Below are 24,266 nucleotides of genomic sequence, written 5' to 3' on the forward strand. Positions count from 1 at the left end.
AAACAACTTTGCCACATCGATTTTGTCCATGCCTTTTAACATTCGAAATGTTTCTATGAGGTCTCCCCTCATTCTTCTAAACTCCAAGGAATACAGTCCAAGAGCGGACAAACGTTCCTCTTATGTTAACCCTCTCATTCCCAGAATCATTCTAGTGAATCTTCTCTGTACCCTCTCCAACGTCAGCACATCCTTTCTTAAATAAGGAGACAAAAACTGCCCACAGTACTCCAAGTGAGGTCTCACCAGCACCTTATAGAGCCTCAACATCACATCCCTGCTCCTATACTCTATTCCTCTAGAAATGAATGCCAACATTGCATTCGCCTTCTTCACTACCGACTCAACCTGGAGGTTAACTTTAAGGGTATCCTGTACGAGGACTCCCAAATCCCGTTGCATCTCAGAACTTTGAATTCTTTCCCCATTTAAATAATAGTCTGCCCGTTTATTTTTTCTGCCAAAGTGCATAACCATACACTTTCCAACATTGTACTTCATTTGCCACTTCTCTGCCCATTTTTCCAATCTATTCAAGTCTCTCTGCAGACTCTCCGTTTCCTCAGCACTACCGGCCCCTCCACCTATCTTCGTATCGTCAGCAAACTTAGCCACAAAGCCATCTATTCCATAATCCAAATCGTTGATGTACAATGTAAAAAGAAGCGGCCTCAACATGGACCCCTGTGACACACCACTGGTAACTGGCAGCCAACCAGAATAGGATCCCTTTATTCCCACTCTCTGTTTCCTGCCAATCAGCCAACGCTCTATCCACGTATGTAACTTTCCTGTAATTCCATGGGCTTTTATCTTGTTAAGTAGCCTCATGTGTGGCTCCTTGTCAAAGGCCTTCTGAAAATCCAAACATACAACATCCACTGCATCTCCCTTGTCTAGTCCACTGGTAATTTCCTCAAAAAGTTGTAATAGGTTTGTCAGGCAGGATTTTTCTTTAAGGAAACCATGCTGAGTTCTGCCTATCTTGTCATATGCCTCCAGGTACTCTGTAACCTCATCCTTGACAATCGACTCCAACAACTTCCCAACCACCGATGTCAAGCTAACAGGTCTATAATTTCCTTTTTGCTTTCTTGCTCCCTTCTTAAATAGCGGAGTGACATTTGCAATCTTCCAGTCTTCCGGAACCATGCCAGAAACTATCGACTTTTGAAAGATCATCGCTAATGCCTCCGCAATCTCCACAGCTACTTCCTTCAGAACACGAGGGTGCATTCCATCTGGTCCAGGAGATTTATCTACCTTTAGCCTATTCAGCCTCCTGAGTACTTTCTCTGTCGTAATTGTGACTGCGCACACTTCTCTTCCCTGCCACCCTTGAGTGTCCGGTATACTGCTGATGTCTTCCTCAGTGAAGACTGATGCAAAATACTCGTTCAGTTCCTCTGCCATCTCCTTATCTCCCATTACAATTTCTCCAGCATCATTTTCTATTGGTCCTATATCTACTCACACCTGTCTTTTACTCTTTATATACTTGAAAAAGCTTTTAGTATCCTCTTTGATATTATTTGCTGGCTTCCTTTCATAGTTAATCTTTTCTCTCTTAATGACCTTCTTGGTTTCCTTTTGTAAGGTTTTAAAAACTTCCCAATCCTCTGTCTTCCCACTAATTTTTGCTTCCTTGTATGCCCTCTCCTTTGCTTTAACTTTGGCTTTGACTTCTCTTGTCAACCACGGTTGCATCCTTTTTCCACTTGAAAATTTCTTCTTTTTTGGAATATACCTGTCTTGCACCTTCCTCACTTCTCGCATCAACTCCAGCCACTGCTGCTCTGCTGTCTTTCCTGCCAGTGTCCCTTTCCAGTCAACTTTGGCCAGTTCCTCTTTCATGCCACTGTAATTTCCTTTACTCCACTGAAGTACCGACACATCAGATTTCAGCTTCTCTTTTTCTAATTTCACAGTGAACTCAATCATGTTATGATCACTGCCTCCTAAGGGTTCCTTCACCTCAATCTCTCTAATCACCTCTGGTTCATTACACAATACCCAATCCAGTACAGCCGATCCCCTAGTGGGCTCAACAACAAGCTGTTCTAAAAAGCCATCTCACAGACGTTCTACGAATTCTCTCTCTTGAGATCCAGATTTTTCCAATCTACTCACATGTCACAATTATCATAACACTGCCCTTCTGACAAGCCTTTTCTATTTCCAATTGTAATTTGTAGTCCACATCCCTGCAGCTGTTTGGAGGCCTATAAATAACTGCCATCAGGGTCCTTTTACCCCTGCTATTTCTTAGCTTAACCCATAAAGATTCTGCACCTTCCGATCCTATATCACCTCTTTCTAATGATTTAATATCATTTCTTACCAATAAAGCCACGCCTCCCCCTCTGCCTACCTTCCTATCCTTCCGATACACCGTGTATCCTTGGACGTTCAGCTCCCAGAGACATGCATCCTTTAGCCAGGTCTCAGTGATGGCCACAATATCATACCTGCCAATCTGTAGCTGTACAAGATCATCCACCTTATTCCTTATGCTGCGTGCATTTAAGTACAACACCTTAAGACCAGTATTTGATACTTTTCCCTTTGATTTCACTGCAACTTTATTGCACTGTATCTCATCCCAATGGCTACAAATTTGCCTCAACACCTGCCTGTCTTTCCTGACATCTTTACTGCTCACTATCTTAGATTTATTTCTGTTTTCCCCTTCCTCCGCTCTATCATTCCGGTTCTCATCCCCCTGCCAAATTAGTTTAAACCCTCCCTAACAGATCTATTAAACCTTCCGGCCAGGATATTGGTCCCCTTCGGGTTCAACTGTAACCTGTCCTTTTTGAACAGGTCATACTTCCCCCAGAAGAGATCCCAATTATCCAAGAATCTGAAGCCCTGCCCCCTACACCAGTCTCTCAGCCATGCATTCATCTGCCTGATCCGACTATTCTCGCCCTCGCTAGCACATGGCACAGTTAGCAATCGCAAGATTACTACCCTGGAGGTCCTACTTCTCAGTTTCCTTCCTAACTCCTGGAAATCTCTCTTCAGGACCTCCTCCTTTGTCCTGTCTATGTCATTGGTACCAACATGTACCAAGACAACTAGCTGCTCACCCTCCCCCTTTAGAACATTCAGGACCCGATCCGAGACATCCCGTACCCTGGCACCTGGGAGGCAACACACCATGCGGGTATCTCTGTCAGGCTCACAGAATCTCCTGTCTGTTCCCCTGACTATGGAATCCCCTATGACTACCGCATTTCTCTTCTCCCTCCTTCTCTCCTGCACAACAGTGCCAGGCTCAGTACCAGAGACCCGGTCACCGTGGGCATCCCGTCAGGTCATCCCCCCCAACAGCATCCAGAACAAGATATTTGTTGCTGAGGGGGACAGCCACAGGTGTGCTCTCCACTATCCAGGCATTTCCCTTCCCTCTCTTGACAGTGACCCAATTTTCTGACCCCTGTAGCCTAGGGATGACTACCTCCCTGTAGCTCCTGTTTATCATCTCTTCACTTTCCCTGATAAGCAGTAGGTCATCAAGCTGCAGCTCCAGATCCCTAACACGGTCTCTGAGGAGCTGCATCTCGGTGCACCTGGCGCAGATGTGGCCATCAGGGAGGCTGGAGGTCTCCCAGGATTCCCACATCTGACACTCTAAACAAAGCACTAACCCTGCAGGCATGCTATCTAATTCTACAGGAATGAAACAGGAAAAATAAGTCTACTCACCCACTTACCTCGCCAAACAGACGAACTTTTTAAACCATTAGCTCGTACCGTTAGCTGTGAGAGCCCTGCTGTTCCTGTCTGTCCGGGCCGATTCGCGAAAGGGGGAGTGGAGAAAAAAAAAGTTGGTGCTTTGCTCTCGCCTCTTCCCGTTTACCGCCGAAGCCCATTGAAGCCAAAGCCCTACACTCTGCTACCGCTCCGACAGCTGCCCGCTGTATAGGGTGGTCTCCTTTTTAAACTCTCCGTGCGGTCCTGTTGACGTCACGCGCCTGCGCAGTCTCGTCCTTCTTGCACTCGAAGAAGTTTTTTTTTTAAAAAACTGCCTTCCTTCAGAATTCAGCTCCCACGACGCTCTGTAGTCCCAATCCAAAGGAGAGCCGTTGGTAGCAACCTGCCTTTTTAAACTCTCCGCGCGGTCCTGTTGACGTCACACGCCTGCGCAGTCTCGCCCTTCTTGCACTCGAAGAAGTTTTTTAAAAAAACTGCGTTCCTTCAGAATTCAGCTCCCATGACGCTCTGTAGTCCCAATCCAAAGGAGAGCCGTTGGTAGCAACCTGCCTTTTTAAACTCTCCGCGCGGTCCTGTTGACGTCACACGCCTGCGCAGTCTCGCCCTTCTTGCACTTGAAGAAGTTTTTTAAAAAAACTGCGTTCCTTCAGAATTCAGCTCCCACGACGCTCTGTAGTCCCGATCCAAAAAAGAAGGAGCTAGATAGGTATCTCATGGATAGGGGAATCAAGGGTTATGGGGACAAGGCAGGAACCAGGTATTGATAGTAGGTGAACAGCCATGATCTCAGAATGGCGGTGCAGGCTCGAAGGGCCGAATGGTCTACTTCTGCACCTATTGTCTATTGTCTATTCACAGTTACAGAAATTTTGACCAGGGGTGCCCAAACTTTTGCATGCCACTGTATATGTCACTGAGATTCATTTTCTTGCAGGCATTCATACAAATACAAAGAAACATAATAGAATCAATGAAAGACCACACACAAGCTGGACAAACATCAACCTGCAAAAGACAACAAACTCTGCAAATACAAAAAGAAAAACAGATACATAAATGGATAAGCAATAAATCTTGAGAACATGAGATGAGGAGTCCTTGAAAATTATACTAACCCCATCCTTCCTGTAGAGTACTTCAAGGATATTGCTAAGCAAATGGCAGCAAGCTTCCAGCTCCTCTTGCTTTTCTAAATGATACTTCAACTGGTCTGTCATCATAGGTAGAAGGATGTCTCGGCATTCTAGACACAATTAATAATAGTATTCAAAATATTAAAATCTGCTAACTCAAATTATTTAATTTAATAGCACTGCTTATAACCTAAAAACATACTTGAACAGTATTTCATCTGTGTCTCATTCTTGCAAAACATCAGACCTTCAAATACTAATGCATTACAAATTATGAGTCTTCACAATGGTAAAATTTGAATTTTTCAGCAAAGGATAGCTATAACAGAAAAATTACTCTTTAACATAACATCAAATGTATCTGAAGTTACTGACAGAATTAAGTTTGGTTTTTAATTAAGCAGGTAGTTTATAATACAAAATCTGAAACAAATTAATTAAAATAACGGTGTAATTCCATATTCTTGCACAAAATTCTCTGCTCTTTCCATCCTGAGTTATTGCTTGTGTCTTTGTCATGGATCATCATGAATTGTATACAGGATGTGGTATGGAATTTCATTCTACCACTGTGCTCCTACCCTCTAAGATTCTTTGATGCTATGCTTTAGTCTTGTCAAATTTGTTTCTAATTCAAGTATGTGTTACTGAAAACTGCAGGCTTGTTTTCCTTAATTGATAAGGATTTCAATATACTGATGTGTAAGTACTAAGTATCAAGACAATGCCAAAACTTAACGTTTCACAGATATTTGTGTTATTGAGAAGGAAAATCCACATTCATTACAAATAACAAACAAAGAGAAGAGTCTACTATTTCGAAAACTGGATAAATTGTTAGGCACAGGGCTGGATTTGATAAATTAACTAGTTTTAAATATCCCAGACCTTTCATTGTTCTCTCTGTTGAAATGTCCCCCATACTCCAGAAAGGACAAAGGGCATAGCACAGGCTCTGACTACCTTTTCGCAATATACTTATAAGTAGGTTGTCACATGGCTAAATGGTTAATATGATATCAGCGTTTGAAGAAAGAAATTAATACAGACTAGCAATGATTATGGAAAAATACTGCAAAAGGTTCTGAGGTACATAAAATATCAGCCTAGAAAGGCATAAATTTGATAAAGAGTCATCAAAAATTTGTTAAGAGGAAAAAAAAGTATCATTCAGAGTGGCAAATCTCATGCATTCTGACTGAGCTTGCTCAGAAATTTAAAAGCCCAAGGGATTCAAGGGAAAATACAGGAGAGATTGCAAATGCTGCAACTCTGGATTAGGACTGACCAAGGGCCTCAACGTAAAACATCAACTGATCATTTCCCTTCCTAGATACTGCTTGCCCTGCTGAGCTCCTCTGGTATTTTGGTATGTTGATTCAAGGGGAAATGGCTGGTTAGTTTACCAAGGGCTCAGTGAGAGAAAGCAAATGCTAATATTCAGAGCTTGTTACTGGACAGTAGCAACACATTACAAAGAGAAACAAGCATAATATAATCTTAATCTGCTACATTAAATCACTTAGTCTCATTTTTATCAGAGCTGTTCACTTTCCTTTATCCACCCTCCTATCCCCCACCTTATTTGGTCTTGAAAAATAACTTGTTTTCTGTCTTTACCAGTTCTGATGAAAGATTCAGACCTGAAATATTAACAGTTAATCCTTCCACAAATGATGCCTGATCTCAGCGCTTTCAATATTTTCTCTTTTATTCAGAATCTGCAGCTTTTGAATGTTGTGTAACCAGCAAAATTGATACGTGGTCATAATTAGCTTATAGCATTAACACAAATTTAGCAAATCATCTGTAGTAAAACATTCATAAAAGTTGCTGGTGAACGCAGCAGGCCAGGCAGCATCTCTACGAAGGATCTCAGCCTGAAACGTCGACTGCACCTCTTCCTAAAAATGCTGCCTGGCCTGCTGCGTTCACCAGCAACTATTATGTATGTTGCTTGAATTTCCAGCATCTGCAGAATTCCTGTTGTTTGTAGTAAAACATTATTTTGTTTAAAGTGTTTGAGGCTTGAGTAGGACATTAATTTTAATCACAAAATTAAAGACATGCTCTATATACATAAACTTAAAAGCAGCTACACTGATTAAGCTTGAAAAGCTAAGTGAAATAGTTAAATTTTCAAGGCAATTGCTTCAGCAGCAGTGAATACTTCAATATGAAAGTCGTAATGTAGATAAAGCACAATAGAAAATTAAATATTTCCCATGCACTCAAGCAATGGCTTCATTACCTCATTCCAAATTTAATATCAACCCCAAAGCCATGATAATTTACATTTTAGTGATTTTTATGTTAATTTGAAAGCCATTAAGTTGCTGGATAAAACAAAACCAGAAAAATAATGCATGGTTAATTTACATATCAGCTCTGGAATTTCTTGACAGTATCCTGTAAAATAAAACTTCTAGAGCTCTAAGGGGTTTATTTACACAATGACATTTTCCTTAAATTTCTGCTTGGAGAAATAAGAAACAAAACTTGTAATAAAAGAATATTACTGCTTTTGTAAAGGGGATTTAATTGGCTCAAGCATCAACATTAAGAGAAGAAATATGCATTAAAGGCTGGCAAAAACACTATTGCCACAGAAACACCATTTCAGTAAATAGAAAGTCCTACTCACCATGCTGAGTGAAGAGGTCACTGTGTACAATTTCTATTAAACAGTAAAGCTTCTGACGCACAAGTCTACCCGGTGGAACATTGTGAATGAAGTCTGTAAATAATTTGCTGTCAGAAAGGTAATTAGATACCCATGAGTAAATTATAATCCAATTAGGGCCCTAAACAGATTTTTTAAAAACACTTTTTAAAGTTCACTCTTAATAAAAGCCTTCACAAGTAAAGACTGATTTTCTACAACATATATCCCAACACTACCTGCTATCATTTGTAATTTCAAGAAGTAACATAATGCACATCACCTCAGTGCAAAATTTAGCTAATAATCATTTGCAAATACAATTCTTCTTTGAATACAATATCTAAAATTACAAATATTGTCTCCTATTCTTTTAGATCCATTATACCATTAAATAAAGAACTGGATCAACTTCATGAGTTTACTTTTTTGCCAATTGCCAAATAAAGTCAGGGTCAAAGCAATACAGCATGGATACTGGCTTTCAAGCGCAATCAGTCCATGCTAACAATGGTACCCACCCAGCTAATCCCAACTTGCTGCATTCAGCTAATATCCCTCTAAGCAATGATCATCCATGTATCCATTCAAGTGTCGCTTAAATGATAAAATGATACTATTGTACCAGCCTCAAACACTTTTTCTGGCAGCTTGTTCCATACACTCACCACCTTACCATTCATTGTATAAGCTCTAAGCTGATTTGACTTTCTGAAATGTATCATCACATATTTATCAGTATTGAAATCTAACACACTGTAGGGCAGCAAATACTTTTCACCTGATAAAATAAATGCCCTCTAAAACATCTTCATTTTCTTCCCTTACCACTTGAGCTACCTTGATTTTTCCCCTCAATAAACACAGAGGAGAAATATTAATTAAAAATCCCCCATTTCCTGTGGCTCAAGACGTAGGCAACCCTGCTGATCTGTAAGTGGATCTACTCTTACCCTAGCCACCTTTTTAACTCTTAATATCACTAAATAACCACTTAGTATTTGCTTTAACCTTACCTGCTAGATCCATCTCATATGCTCTCTTTGCCCTCCTGATTTTAAATCTTAAAATTATCTTCATCTTTTTTTTAAAATAATCAAAGGACTTGCTTGATCTTGACTTCCTAAACCCAATGTTTGTGCTTCCTTCTTTTTCTTGACCAGTGGCTCAATATTTCTCATCTGCCCACATTCCTTAAGCTTGCCAGGTTTACCCTGGACTCTTAACAGGAACGTGATGCTTCTAGATGTAATATCATCTTTTTAAAAGCCTCCCACTTGGCATTTGTTCTCTTCCATTCAGGAAGACTTTCCTAATCTAACTCTGCTAGATCCAAATCAAGGATAGCGAAACTGTTGATACTGTATATCAGAAAGGTTTCCGGGATTAATAGAACATGTAGTGAGAAAAATGAAGTGTCCGTCAATTCACCACCAAATCATTTAAGTACAAGTTTATTGTTATTCAACTGTACACACGGGTACTGCCAAATTAAACAACATTGCATAACAGAGTACATAAAACTCACATACAACACAACATATAACATACATTAACATATAATAAGATGCAGTTATGACACAAGTTAAAAAGTAAACTATATAATATTATTGGTGCTTCATACATCATGAGACTTGGGTGGTGCCAGGCAGTTTAGTAGTCTTACAACCTTGGGGAAGAAGCTGTTTCTCATCCTAACAGTCCTTGACCCAATGCTAAGGTACTTCCTGCCTAAAGGTAGGGAGTCAAAAACATTGTTGGATGGCTGGGAAGGGTCACTAACAATGCTAATGCAATACCATTAGCTAAATATCTCTGATTGGTTGAAGAGAGGCCCCCCCCCACCCCTAGGATCCCTTCAACAGTCTTCACAACCTTGTGTAGGAAATTGAGCTCAAATGCCTTGCAATTCCTAGACTAGACAGTAATACAACTGGTCAGGAGACTTTTAATAGTGCTCCTGTAAAAATTGGTTAGAATGGGGGTGGCAGGGGGAGGGAATGCCTCACTCACCTCAATCTCCTCAGGAAGTGGAGACGCTGCTGTGACTTCTTAACAAGAGGTGGTGCTGAGGGACCAGGTGAGATTGTCCACTAATTGCACTTCCAGATACTTGGTGCTCCTAACTCTCTCCACAAAGAAGCCATTTATATGCAGTGAGGAGTGGTCAGCATGCACCTTCCAAGAGTACACAATCTTCTCTTTGATTTCAGACTCAAGTTGTTGCGCTCACATCATTCTACTAGCCACTCCACCTCCTCCCTGCACGCCATCTCATCACCGCTGTTGATGAGGCCTGCCACTGTTGTGTCAACTGCATTCTTGATAATTTGGTTTGCATGACTAGCAGTGCAGTCAGGTGTCAGTTGCATGAACAACAAGCTCAGCACACAACCCTGAGGGGTGTCAGTGCTTAGTGTGATGGCACTAGAGATGTTGCTGTCAACTCTGACTGACTGTTTTTTTTCTATCAAGAAGTCCAAGATCCATTTAGAGAGAGGTGTTTAGACCCAACAAGAACAGTTTACCCACGAGCCGCTGAAGAATGATCAATTTTAAATGCCAAGCTGAAGTCAATGAACAGCACCCTGGAGTGCGAAGCACCATTTTTCAGATGAGACACAACGGAGTAGAGTACAGAGGCTGTGGTCTTATCAGTGAACCGATTTGAGCAATAAGCGAACTGGAAAGGCTCCAATGTAGTAGGAAGATGGGAATTAATGTGGTCCATAATTGAAATGGGATCCGGGATATAACGCTCTGCATATTAAAGTTATAGAAGGCTTGAGGATTATAAACAAAATCATGCCAGATAGTTACGCTTTGGTCCACATCCTGAAATGGTAATTATTGTTCACTTCTCATATGTAGCCAATATCAGGAAACACAAAATTAAATTAAACTTACTATCTAGTTAATGCAAACTGAATGCTTAAATTATAAAATGTATCTACTAATTCCAAATAGTCACTTTCTGCGGTACCTTGTGTTTAGAGTGTAGAAATAGTAGCTTTGTTAAGAATGACTTGTGACAACTCATTCCTTACCTAAGTTCTTTGGAATCAAACACCAGCTTCACATCATTGACAATTGTTGGAAGGTACTTCAAAGCTGCCCCCTATAAACAAAATAAATAAACAGCTCTGAAGACAAACTGTTATATTTCAAATATACAGCATTAAACACTGAATATTGTGATGAACAATATACAAGTATCTTTGAACAAATTGTTTGCATAAGTATTAAATATACTTCAGCAAAGTTTTAAACATGCTTATGCTAGACGCAATGTATTAATCAGAATTTTGTCATTAAGAATAAAGTGAAACACATTTAGCAATGTCTCAAGATTTGCAAGTGTTTTCATTTCCCCTCCCAATTTATCAACTTTTGGTCTCCTCCACTGTACGCTAATGTATCCATTCTTTGCAACTAATCAGTCAAATAAATTAGTACCTAAAATCCCACAACTGCTGATACCACTCTCTCAACTAAACAATTCTCTTAATGGATTACAAAATTTTAGACACTCAAATACAACAGCAGAAATTCTTTCAGATACTGAGATGCTGTGCTATGAGGTAATTCTAAGCTTATTGTTATCTGAGAACTGAAACAAAATGTTATCCTGAATTGTCTTTAGGGCTCAATTACGATGCAAACTGAATAGACAAACTCTGCACTGGACCACTTGGGATTTTCGAAAAATGCTGTTATTTTCACTAGAGAAGCATTGTAAAATGTAGTTCTACAAGAATTATGGAAATTTTAAGGTTACATAAGTTCATTTCTTTCTTGAGGCAATCAGCATAACGAAACAATATATAATCAGATCACGTTGTGATAATAGCAAAGGTTCAGATGTTCAACGTATTTTCAACTTTAACATTTAGACAGGGAAATGCTAAGATTGAAATGTAACAGATCAGATTCTACTGCATCTCTGTCGCTGGATTCCACAGTCTAGTGAAGGTTCCAGGTGATACTGAGCTAAGGACCATCTGATTATGAACTTTACACCACGGCTGATGTACATTTGACAACCCCATCCAATTGAGTATGATCACTAACCTTCCCTAAAAATGTAAACCTCTGTATAGTAGAGATATATACATCCAGAGAAACAGAAGGTTGATATAGCAAGCTCTAGGAAGGTCATAAGGGAAGGTTCTAATGGTCAGAGGCTCAGGGTCCCTACCCATGCTTGGTCACCATTTCATGGCCCTCTCTGCTTCACAAAAGTACCATAGAGTAGAAGACTAGGGAACATTGAATCCTGCATGGCTACAGAAGATTCAAGTTGCAGAAAAGAATGCATGGTGCAAATGGAAATCTTCTGCTAGGTAAAGCATGCCAATTCTAAATACACTTCTGTTAAAGCCACAGTGATTGTAAGATATTAAAATAGATCTTAATATCTGAAAGAGTACCAGAGCTTAAACGCCCAAAAGAAGATTCCTACTATGAAGTTGTTCACCAATGCAACCAGAGTTAGAAATTGTTGGGGGCAAGGGAGAGAAAAACATGCTTTTATTTTACAAATATGTATTAATATTCATACATTTTAACATCAATAAAGGATTGTATTTGTATTTATATTTAAATACAAATACAATGCTTAACATACACTTTGCAGACCTCATGTAGGTTTGCAGAAATAATCTTCCATACTTTAAACAATCCATATTTGCAATTTAAATCAAGCAGAAAAAAATATGGAGCAGCTTTTAATAACTTTAAAAATTTCAAGTACAATATACCTTAACTATTACTGTTTGATCTGAAGTGCTGCTCATCATGTCATTAATTGATCTGAACAACTGTCTCAAGGAATCCATAAAGTCACTTTCGCCTTTATCTTCATATAATCTTGAAAGAAACAAACAAACCTGATCAACATTTTATAAGTCTGGCAAATTCAGTAAAAATGAATTAACTTGTCAATTAATTCAAAATAATTTTCAATAAAATATTCATTAAATCTTTCTGGTTGTTAACAACATGGATTTATTATTAAGTGCAAGCAATGCAACAGTATTACAAATTTAGTGATAAGTAAAATCGTGGTTATACAATATTATTCTGGATTTTTTCCTTGTAATTTCAGAAATTGAATCGCATGGAATTTAGTTATTCTGCGAAAGTTATCTGAAGAGATTATTATTTTCTTTACCCATAACTTAAATCCAACACCATCTTAAAAAAATAAAACTTTACGTATGAATTCCTTAGATGTAACATTATACTTGATCCCTTTATGCTAACTTTGGTGAAAATTTGCAGATTGAATATTATGTACAAAAATGGGAACATATCCACTTTGGTAGGAAGCATAAAAAAGCAGAGCATTATTTTAAATCAGATGACAATATTACCTTATGAGAAAATATTGAGCAGAAATGACTTTTACTGTCCGGAGATTAAAATAATGTAAGTGCGAAATAGAAAGTTTTGAGATTGTTTGACTGCTAGATACTGGGGGGATATTTCCCGTCAGGAAGGATTCTGCAATTTTGCAGTGGACATTCAATTTGCTGGTGCTATGGATAGCGAAGATGGTTACCCAAGACTAAAGCGTTTTGTAGAACAGATTCCAAGTTGGATGGAACATAGGCTGATAAAAACAAATCCTAATGAGCCTGAGGTGGCAGATTTTGCAAAATTAAGTAGCGATAAGATATATACAGTTAATGCAAGGATACTAAGGAATGTTGATGAACAGAAGGACCACAAATTCCAAATCCATAGTTCCCGGAAAGTGGTAACACAGGCAGATAGGGTGGCAATGGAGGCATTCAACAAGCTTTTCTTCACTGATTAGGGCATGGTATATAAAAGTTGGAATGTTGTGTTGCAACTTCACAAAACACTGGTTAGTCTGGACATGAAATATTTTATGCAGTTCTGCTTACCACACTATAGGAAAGATGTGGTTATGTTGTAGAGTACACAGAGGAATTTCTCCTGAATGTTGCCTAGATTGGCGGTACTCGGTTATAGGAAGAGATTGGATAAGCTGGGTTTATTTTCCCTGGAGGGTGAGGGGTGACCTGATAGAGGCATCTAAAGTTATTAAAGTCATAGACGCACAACTTATAAAATGATAATCTTTTTTGCATGCGCTTATACAATATTTGATACAGGGCTATCACAATCAAGCTGGCATGGGTTTAAAGGTGAAAGGAAGGTGTGTTTAAAAAGATTTGAGGGAAATCTGTGGGGAGATTTGGTTGATAAAGGATATATACATAATGAGGGAAAATGCTATTCGAGTAGACAGACAAAAAGGGTGGCTTAACAATTTGGGCCAAAATGTCAATTTCTGTGCTGTACTTTCTATGGGTACATGAGGTTCAGTAGAATCAGCAGAGCATAGTAACCTATGGACCGCAGGTCAATGGACTTAACACAGATGGGTAATTGATGGTTGGTGGCTGAAGGGTCTTTTAACGTGCTGTATGATTCCATGACTGGAATAAAGGTTAACTTGCAGGTTGAGTTGGTGATGAGAAAGGCAAATGCAATGTTAGCATTCATTTCAAGAAGTCCAGAATACAAGAGCAGGGATGTGATGCTGAACCACTGGTGAAGCGTCACCTTGAGAACTGGGTACTGTTTTGGGCTCCTCATCTTAGAAGAGATGTCCTGGCATTGGAGAGGGTCCAAAGGAGGCTCACTAGGATGATTCCAGGAATGGGAGGGTTAACATATGAGGAACGTTTGATGGCTCTGGGTCTGTACTCACTGGAATTTAGAAGGATGAAGGGAAACTCATTGAAACCTTTCGGATGTTAGAAGGTCTAGACAAAGTAGATGTGGAAAGAATGTTTTCCATAGTGGGAGAGTCTAGGACAAAAGGGTACAGCATCAGGATAGAGGCATGTCCATTCAAAACAGAGATGCAGAGAAACTTCTTTAGCCAAAGAGCGGTGAATTTGTTGCCACATGCAGTTGCGGAGACCAGGTCATTGGGTGTATTTAAAGCAGAGAATGCTAGGTTCTTGATCGGACATGGCACCAAAGGTTATGGGGAGAAGGCAGGGAAATCGGGTTGAGAAGGAGAAAAATAAGGATCAGCCATGATTGAAAGGTGGAGCAGACTTGATGGGCCAAATGACCTAATTCTGCTCCTATGTCTTACGGTCTTACATAAAATAACATCGTAATGATTTGCAAAGCTGAAATAAAACTGAAAATGCTGCAATGATCAGCTGATCAGTTACTAAAGGCTAATAAAAAAAATCAATTTTAGGTCAATGACATTCCATTAGAACTGGGTTCAGTCTAATGAATTACCATCACCCTGAAACATCAGCTGTGTTACTCTCTCCACAGATGTTGCCTAACCTGCGGTACATTTGCAGTGGATTGAAACCTGCTATTTACCTGCAATTTGTACTTCAGGGTGGCTTAAATTTCTGTGTTCCTGATCAAAAAGTGAAGTAAAACATGTGCTGAGGGATAGACAGCATTGTAGCTGACCAATACTTCGTCGCTGGATGCAGCTTTAAGTTGGAAAAAAGGTAAGCGTACAACATAACACTTTATTTCATTATCTTTACTTATCTATAGCACTCTAATGTGTTTTGTTTTCATTTTCATGGACTTTATTTGAAAGCTTTCTTTTCAAATCAGTTACATCTACAGAAGCCTGAAGACACACTCAACACTTAAGGAACAGCTTCTTCCCCTCTGCCATCAGATTTCTCAATGGAGAATGTACACTACTTCACTCTACTTCACTAGTTTTTTTCTTTTCTGCTCTCTTTTAGCACTATTTATTTAATTAAATTTTGTTATATATTTTCTTCTTACTGTAATTTGTAGGTTTTTTATATTATGTACTGCACAGCACTGCTGCCGCAAAACAAATTTCACGACATATGCCAGTGATACTAAAAACCTGATTCTGTTTCAGATTCAACACCAAACAACCCTCCTGAGAAAACTAAGTTAATTGATTATCAGAATCTGAATAAGTTTAACATCACTGGCATACAGTACTGTGCAAAAGTCTTAGAGACTGAGATTTTTATATGGTTTCAGATGGTATGGCCTCCACAGAGCCCTGACCACAACATCATCAAGGCTGTCTATGATTAACTGGAGAGACAGGAGCAAGACAGAGAGCCAAAGTCTGCAGAAGAACTGCAGCACGTTCTCCAAGATGATGGAAACAACCTAGCAGCCAATTTTCTTACATAACTGCACAAAAGTGTACCTAAGAGAATTGATGAAGTTTTAAAGGTAAAGGGTGGTCTCAACAAATATTGATATAATTTAGTTTTTTTACTGTTTAATGTTCTTTATAAAGTCTTAATCAAGCTAGTACGAAAAGATGACTACCTCACTCTTATTCATGTGTATATTAGCTGCCATCATTATAATAAATGCAGAACATACAGAAATTACTGTCTTACCCTTCAAACCAGTGGTATACTATTTAAAAACAAACAAATCATTCAATTAGGCATGATGCCAATTACAGAGAAATACACTCCATAGTATTAGCTGAACTTTCTTACTTTCCATTATGTATTCAAGTTCTCGCTTTCTCAGGATGCCACCAACTATGTCCACCACACCCAATAAATACTTGCTTTCTATACAGCAATAACTTCTATGATCCATCCTATGTACCATACACAAGGTGGCATTTCACTACATTTGATTACAATTAAGCTGGTGACAACAGAAGGAATTAAAGTTTTGATTTAACTTTCCTCCAGCTTTTTGTGTTTGCTCTAGGTTTCAGCATCAACAGTCTCTCTGTCTCCATTCAGAGTCAAATACCACTACAGCACATCTAGTCCATGTCAAACTGTTATTCTGCTTTGTTCCATCAACCTGCACCTCAAAGATTCAAAGTGCATTTATTATCGAAACACTATATACTACCTGAGAACCATTTTCTTGCAGGCATTCACAACAGAACAAAACAAATTCAATAGAATCAATGAACATCATCCATGCACTTAGCCAAATTTCTGTTAAATGTATCCACATCCACCACTTCCACTAGTAGCTCATTCCACACTCTCACTACTCTGAGTGAAGAAGTTCCCTCTCACGTTCCTCTTAAATACTTCACTTTTCATCCTTAACGTACGATCTCTAGTTCTAGTCACACCCAACCTCAGTGGCAAAAGCCTGCTTGCATTTAAGCCTATGTATAGCCCTCAGAGTTCTGTATAACTTTTTTTTTGATTTTTCAATTATTTTAAATTATACAATTAACTATCAACTGAAGATTGATAAAACTTCGACAAACTTCTAAAGATCGCTTCGGGTCTTCTGCAGAAAGCACTATTAGCTTCTTCATGCCTTGGTGACAAGCCCATTTAAAATCTCTTTTCAAAAGAAAGATCTCCAAAAGTGCCGAAGTTTTGAATTGGCTTTCAGCTGTCAGTCCAAATTACATCCTCAGATTTCTATGATAATTTCAATCATCCAATTATTCTGAATCAGAGATAGGACTGCTAGTTTTAAGGTAAAGCTAACACCACCAAGAAATTCAATATTAGACATGAGGAATTTGAGTTGGTTTTGAACAGTGTTACAATAACCTATCAATTACATTGAAGTTAATGCAGATTTTGATAGACAATTCCCCTTTATAAATTGCCTCCGTCAATTTCCAATTTTTATCCTGACTTAGTGAAAAAAGTGCAAAAGAATGTTTGAAAAGTCATGCCAGAAATGAACTCCCAAATGAACAAAATTGGAGGACTGCATTTGAAAATCAGTAATCAGTTTCATGACCAAATCTTCAGATGAATTTAAGGATTGATGAACAGAGGACAAGTTCAACTAGACACGTAAAGAATCTATGAAAAATACTAAACTCTGTTATCTGGTCTTAAATATGAATATGGAAGGTACAATTTTCATAAATAAAATTAATTATTTTATGAGACTTGAAATCAAATTAGTTGCAATATGTAAAACAATTTTCCATGGGTATATGAGTACAACTATTAAATTCGTGAAAAAATCTTAATACTTACTGATTAAAGAGTATTCTTGAACGAACAATGAATTTGAAGACATATTCTAAGGATTTCATTGCTTTGAACAGTTGGTCTGTCACACTTGGCTTCTCCGAGTTGTCCACATAGTTTTTCAAAACAGTGGTGAGCTTCCTAAATGAAAATTACAACGTTGTCAATTCCAAAACCCATCACTGAATTACATTTTGATCTTTAAAAATGTTTCTATATCAACGTCTGAACCCTTATGATGCAACACTTCCCTCATCTCTTGTGATACAATGACTAGTAGCCAAACAACAGACATAAGATCTTATAATGTTTTTTACTCTGTATAATTTCACAATATGGTATCTCAATTCTCTCCACAATATACTACAGAATGATACATTTAAGAAATGTGGTATCCATTTTTAGCAGAAGGCACCAAAGGATGGTGCAGAGTACAGGCCTAATCATGAATCTAATCAATCTACCTTAAACCCAAACTTCAGTGTTCTGTTTTTCATTTCAAAAAGGGCTCTGAAGAGTATTGGCTGGTAGGAGAAATATTGTTTCCTTGATCCTCTCCTAATTCATTCAAAATCAACAGTTATAAACTGCAGAATGTTATTGTTAAAACTGAAATTCTCTCTCTACTTTTTTTCTCATGTGCTTTCTGGCTTCCCATCCCCTGTGAAAAAGAAATTTCATTGTAACTTACTTGGGTAAAAGAGTTTCTTCTGAATTCTCAATTGGATTTTTTTTTACCTCTATTTATAATTTGAGAATGGAAATATTCTCTCTACACCTAATAGGTTGCCCTTCACCTTTTTCCTTAAGGCATTCAAAATATTGTTAAACATATTTATGAGAACATGCATGGCACCAGCAATTTTCCAGTAATGAAACATTCTTTGTGGATGTCCACTCAAATGATTTTTAGACTGCCTTTCTAAGATTGCCAAATGCAGCAATAGGAATTACGCTGAAGAATTCCAGTTACAAGTGTAGAATTCCAAGGAATTAGTGACCTAAAGGAAAGTTTTAATTGAACCAGGAATCCTTTTATTAGTTATAAAATAAAGTGAACATGTTTTGTGGAAACTTCTTATAGAAGAAATGTATATTACTTATAACAAAAATCTTGAAAACATGCTTTAACCTAAGGTAGAAATGAAACAGAATATATTCTAATCAGCATATATAACATTGCAAACATGAAATGTCAGATTTTAAAAAAACATACGTGTAAGCCAAAGTTGCGCTAAAGTGCTTTTTGATATAGGTTTCAAGAACAGGGTTGAAATGCTGGAATTTTCTATCAGCAATCAGTCCAATTATAAATACCTGGAGAGGGAAAAGAAACAAATTAGTTTAAATGAATAAAATTATTTTATAGAGACCATATTCTTAATAAGTCTACATCTAATTACTTGATATGCTGTGGGTGATAGATACATTTGTATTAAATTTGTATAACAAATTTGAAACTCCAAATAATATCGAAAATAAATTAAAATGATTTACACTGGGAGCTAAGGCAGAAAATAACTGCAAAATCAGATGCCGTTAATCTGGATCAACACACACAAAGTTCTGGGAAGAACTCAACAAGTAAGGCAGCACCTATGGAGGAAAAAGAACAGGATCTGATTTCGCCATAGAATGGTGAATGTTTACTTCTGTTCATGGATGCTGCCTGACCTGCTGACTTGCTCCAACATTGTGTGTGTGTTGCTCTAGAAAAGCAAAGAGATCAAGGAAGGAAAGACCAGAGTTTTAAGCTCAGACAATTGAAGGAATTGCCATTAATAGTGGAAAATAAAATCAGCAAAATCAAAAACAGCCAATGCTGGAACAGCACATTGTTGTCAAGGGTTGCAGTGCCAGAGAAAGATTCATAGAGAAAGAGAGATAAGACAATGAAAGAATCTGCAAACAAGAATGAAATTTAAAATTTCAAAGAAAACTTATTAAAAAAAACCTGTCCTCAAGGTAACAACACAAAAAGATGAGATTCAACTCCATCTACAATATTAGCATCTAATATTTCAAAGTAGGCCGACAGAAAAAAGATTTGATTGACCAGCCATAAGACCTCCAATATCATCGTAATAATTAAGTTCGTTATTAGTTTGTATTTTACTGTGAAGAAGATTCTGAAGCTTGAGAATAAACTGCAGCAAATTTTACCTTTATCAATTCATTAACATTATTTGAAGACCAATGATTACAAAACTAATTCATAGCTATTTAAGCTTAAGCTAGTTAACAAAAGAAATATGAAAATATGAATAGCACCAAAGATTTTACTTACCAAAGAATCAAAAACTAATGTGTCAAAAGTGTCACTGTCAGAATTCTCCATCATGATATTAAAAAGTGCATCAAGTGTATCTTGCAAAAACTGAAATATATACAAACAAGGTTAAAGTTATTTTTATTTTTTTAAACTTTTTGGTTAAGCACCACAGTAAAAAACACCCCATTCTCTGAGTATTTCATTGCTTTAATAAAGCACAAACACAAGAAAAAAGCCACGCAGACGACGCTGGGACGAGTGCCAGTGATGCCCAATTTTCTTTCTCTTTCTTTGTATCTATCAGTAGAGTTTCTAAAGTAGTTAATCATTCAATTTGAAATGCTACAAGTTATTTAGTTATATTAACCATAAGTTTACAATGCATGCCATCGCACTGGCTATCCACACTGTCTTGGATCTCCTGGACAATAGTAATACTTATGTCAGACTGCTGTTTATTGACTACAGCTCAGCGTTCAACACGATCATAGCCTCAGTTTTAATTCTTTTTTAAAGTACAAAACCTCTGTACCTCCATCTGCAACTGGATCCTTGACTTCTTCACTGGGAGACCACAGTCCGTGCAGATCGTAAATAACATCTCCTCACTGACAGTCAGCATTGGCACACAACAAGAACATTTGCTTAGCCCACTGTACTAGTTGCATGATTGTGTGGCTAAGCACAGTTCAAATAACATCTATAAATTTGCCAAAGACACAACTATTGTTTGCAGAATTTCAAATGGTGATGAAGAGGTGTACAGGAGCGAGATGGATCAGCTGATTGTCTGGTATCACAGCTACAACCTCACACTCAATGTTAGTAAGATCAAAGAATTGATTGGAGGGTTTCAGGAAGGGCAAGTCAAGGGAACACACATCAGTCTTCATCAAGGAATCAGAAGTTCCTCGGTGACAACATCTCTGAGGATCTGTCCTGAGCTCAACATATTCATGATATTACAAAGAAAGCACGACAGCATTCTTTGTACATGAATTGCCATGTAATTCTTACCACGTATTGCAATGCACTCTTGCTGTAAAACAACAAATTTCACGACATATGCCTGTGATATTAAACTTGATTCTGGTTCTGCCTTGAGGTTACAGAGAACAACATGGCAGACCCCTTAGGCATCAATAATGAACTAAAATTTTAAGGACCACAGACCATTGAGATATTTACAACTTATTTGTTCAATATTATTTTTTAATTGCCCAGCCTGTCTTCTTTTGCAGTTTGGTTATTTGTCAGATTTTGTCTGTTTATTCAGCTATTTGTAAAATTGTATTGCAATTTTTTTATCCTTGTAAATATGCAAGAAAGTGAAGCTCAATGTAATATATGATAACATATACATATTTTGATAATAAATTTGTTTTGAACTTTGTGATCTACCTTTTTTCAAGAATTCATGAATATAAATATATAAAGAAAACTAATATTGAAATACCTGCATGTGTCTTCTCTGAACTGAGTTGTCACTCTAGTTAGAGGAGAATGCAACAACAAAGTCTCACAATATATAATGATATGATTGGATAATCTAATTCAACTGTGTTTCTTGAAAGATAACTCATCTGGTCTCCCATCAAATGTCAAGGGATTTACTGCAACCACTTCAGGGCAGGCACAGCTTTTGTTCAGCATCTTATCTCTAGTTTGGAACTTTTGTTAGTGCAGTGTTTCAGTAATACTGCAATGAAGTGCCACATCCAGTTAAGTTCTTTCATTTCAAAAGCAAAATTATACTTGGAGTTTAAGTATTAAAACCAATTGCAACTTTGCATCTTAATGAGTGGCTACTTTTTGTCTTAAATTATACTCACACATGAATGCACACAAATCTTAGCTTAGGAAATTTAACATACATGACATCTAATTTTTTTCAGAAAATGGAAGCCAATTACCTTAACAACCTCCTCTCCATCCACTTTCATCAACTGCCTCAAATTCTGCTGCAGCAAATTTGTGTTTGACCGCCATTTCAGAAGTCCCAAGAGGTCCACTGTAAACAAACCACATACAAGGATGTTTCTTATTAATAACAAAGTAAAATGGCAATTTTAAAAAGTCTGAAACAATGTAAACAAAAAGTACTATGCAACTGCAGTGTGTGACTGGTGCAGGTCCACAATCCTTTATCCAAAATTCTGAAATCCGAAAAGCTCCAAAAACCGAAGTTTTTTCGTGGGAGTGTGCAGCATATCATAACAAGGCTTGTTTGGCACGCCAACAGCTGACGTCATCAGGTGTGACGTGGCAGCACTAGTAGAGGCCGCCAGACGTCAGTTGTGGCTCAGCGCTCGTACTGGTTACACGTGCGTTTGCTGTTCGCTGATATTTTGTGTTCAATGTTGACTTTGTGTTTAATTTCACTGTGAAAATGTCAAAAAGAGCTGCAGATACCCCTATGGGTAACAATGAGAAAAAGAGAAGGAAGCATCTATCATCATCAATAACGCAGAAAGTGGAGTTATTGTAGAAGCTTGATCGTGGTGTGTCTGCGCAGCGTCTTACGGAAGAAGATGGTGTCAGAACTTCACTGTATATATGATTTAAAGAAACAGAAAGACAAATTACTGAAGTTTTATAGTGACAGTGATGACCATAAGCTAATGAAAAATAGGAAAACGCAGCACAGGGCAAAGAATGAAGATCTTGACCATGTGTTGATTGAGTGGATTAGACAACGAAGAAGCGAACGTATGCCACTGAATGGCATGTTGATCATGAAACAAGCTAGAATATACCATGAAGAACTGAACATTGAAGGTGAGTGTCAATATTCAGAGGGTTGGCTGCAAAACTTTAAGAAGCGTCATGGTGTAAAATATCTGAAAATCTGTGGTGAAAAAGCTTCTGCTGATCATGAAGCAGCTGAAAATTACATTGACGAATTTGAACACAAGTGAAAAAATCTCCATAGACGATATGGTGGAAATGTGTGATCAGTTAATTGCTGGCCTTGAACAATGTGCATTTATCAGTGAGCAAGAGTTTCTAGCAGTTTACTCAGTTAAAGAGAGATTGCTTAGACATAAACCTATGTCAATCAGACAGATGGCACTTGAAGTCTTTAAAAACGCCATCTATCGTAGTGCTGCTTCATAACTTGAGGATTCTGTTCCTGGCCCATCAGATACCTGGAGAGTATTTAGCGTAGTTTACCAGACATTATGCAACTTAACGAGAGGTACCTGTATGTATTTAGCTTAGTTTGAACCTGTATATGTCCTAGAGTATTTACGTTCTACATTTATTCCAATAAGTCATTTACCATGCGTTTGATTCGGTTTGTTTGAAGCTGTATATTTTTATGTTTTATTGAATGTTTTTATTGGAAATAAAATGTACTAGTGTATTTATGGTCTATAATTATCCCACTATTTCATTTATCAGTATATTACTCTATAAATAAACTGTAATAGCATTTGTAAAAGAGCACATATCGGGAAAACCCGGAAGTTCTCTCCAGCACTCATTGTTCAATCATGTACAGACTTTTTTTCTTGTCATTATTCCCTAAACAATACAGTGTAACAACTATTTACAAAGCATTTACATTGTATTAGGTATCATAAGTAATCTAGAGATGATTTAAAGTATATGGGAGGATGTGCATAGGTCCGGAGCTCTCCCGGGTCCTAAAGACCACCCGCACTGGGACAGGTTAATTATCAATATAATTATCAATTTTCCGAAATCTGAAAAATTCTGAATTCCAAAATGCAACTGGCCCCAAGGATTTTGGATAAGGGATTGTGGACCTGTACTAATAATTTCTTTTGTCCACAATGATCTACGGAAATGAAACAAAATAGAACATTTACTTGCAAGTGTATTGTCCACAGTCATCCATTATGGACACAACACCTGCAATTAAACTGTCATTTTGATTTTATTGAGAAAAAATAAATTATTTAATTATGCTCTATTTTAAATGAAATCTCATCATTAATCACAAAATAAAAAAATTCAACTTGTTAGTGTAATTCAGTCTGCATCTTTTGTTAGAAATAAAATATGAACTTCATATTTAAATGCAAAACCAAACTTTATTAAACCACGAAACAACTAGTCGGAACTCCATTTTGACCTTAAAGCTCCAGATCCTCTATGCCTAGACTTAAAGAGAAACTAGGCTCTTTACTGTTGGACTTTGCAAACATTTTATTCCATAAAATACAAGACTGTAAGACCATAAAACATAAGAGCAAAATTACCCCATTCAGAAGCATTCTCCTATCTTCTACCTGTAATGTTTGTTATCCTAACTAACCTAGAACCTATTAGCCTCCACTTTAAATATACCCAATGACTTTCCCTCCAGTTGTCTGCGGTAATGGATTCCACAGATTCACTACCATCAGCCTAAAGAAATTCCTCATCTCTTTTCCAAATGGACATCCCTCTCTATTCTGCACCTGTGCCTTCTGGTCCTAGACTCCTTCACTATAGGAACCATCCTCTCC

General features: G+C 37.7%; 1 protein-coding gene across 3 annotated transcripts in view; it reads right to left on the reverse strand.

The window, feature by feature from the left end:
* The window catches only part of dock1 (dedicator of cytokinesis 1), a 575,517-nt gene that overhangs the window by 373,495 nt on the left and 177,756 nt on the right, over positions 1-24,266 (reverse strand). For all 3 annotated transcript variants that reach the window (XM_063071820.1, XM_063071822.1, XM_063071821.1), the window contains 8 exons: positions 21,702-21,799; positions 19,804-19,893; positions 18,733-18,833; positions 17,523-17,657; positions 12,276-12,384; positions 10,563-10,633; positions 7,498-7,604; positions 4,836-4,963 (listed from right to left, as the gene is read on the reverse strand). In XM_063071820.1, the coding sequence (XP_062927890.1) occupies positions 4,836-4,963; positions 7,498-7,604; positions 10,563-10,633; positions 12,276-12,384; positions 17,523-17,657; positions 18,733-18,833; positions 19,804-19,893; positions 21,702-21,799 (839 nt within the window). The remainder of the gene's footprint in view (positions 1-4,835; positions 4,964-7,497; positions 7,605-10,562; positions 10,634-12,275; positions 12,385-17,522; positions 17,658-18,732; positions 18,834-19,803; positions 19,894-21,701; positions 21,800-24,266) is intronic.

This window comes from Mobula hypostoma, chromosome 19 (genome assembly GCF_963921235.1).
Source record: "Mobula hypostoma chromosome 19, sMobHyp1.1, whole genome shotgun sequence".
Classification (NCBI taxonomy): domain Eukaryota; kingdom Metazoa; phylum Chordata; class Chondrichthyes; order Myliobatiformes; family Myliobatidae; genus Mobula; species Mobula hypostoma.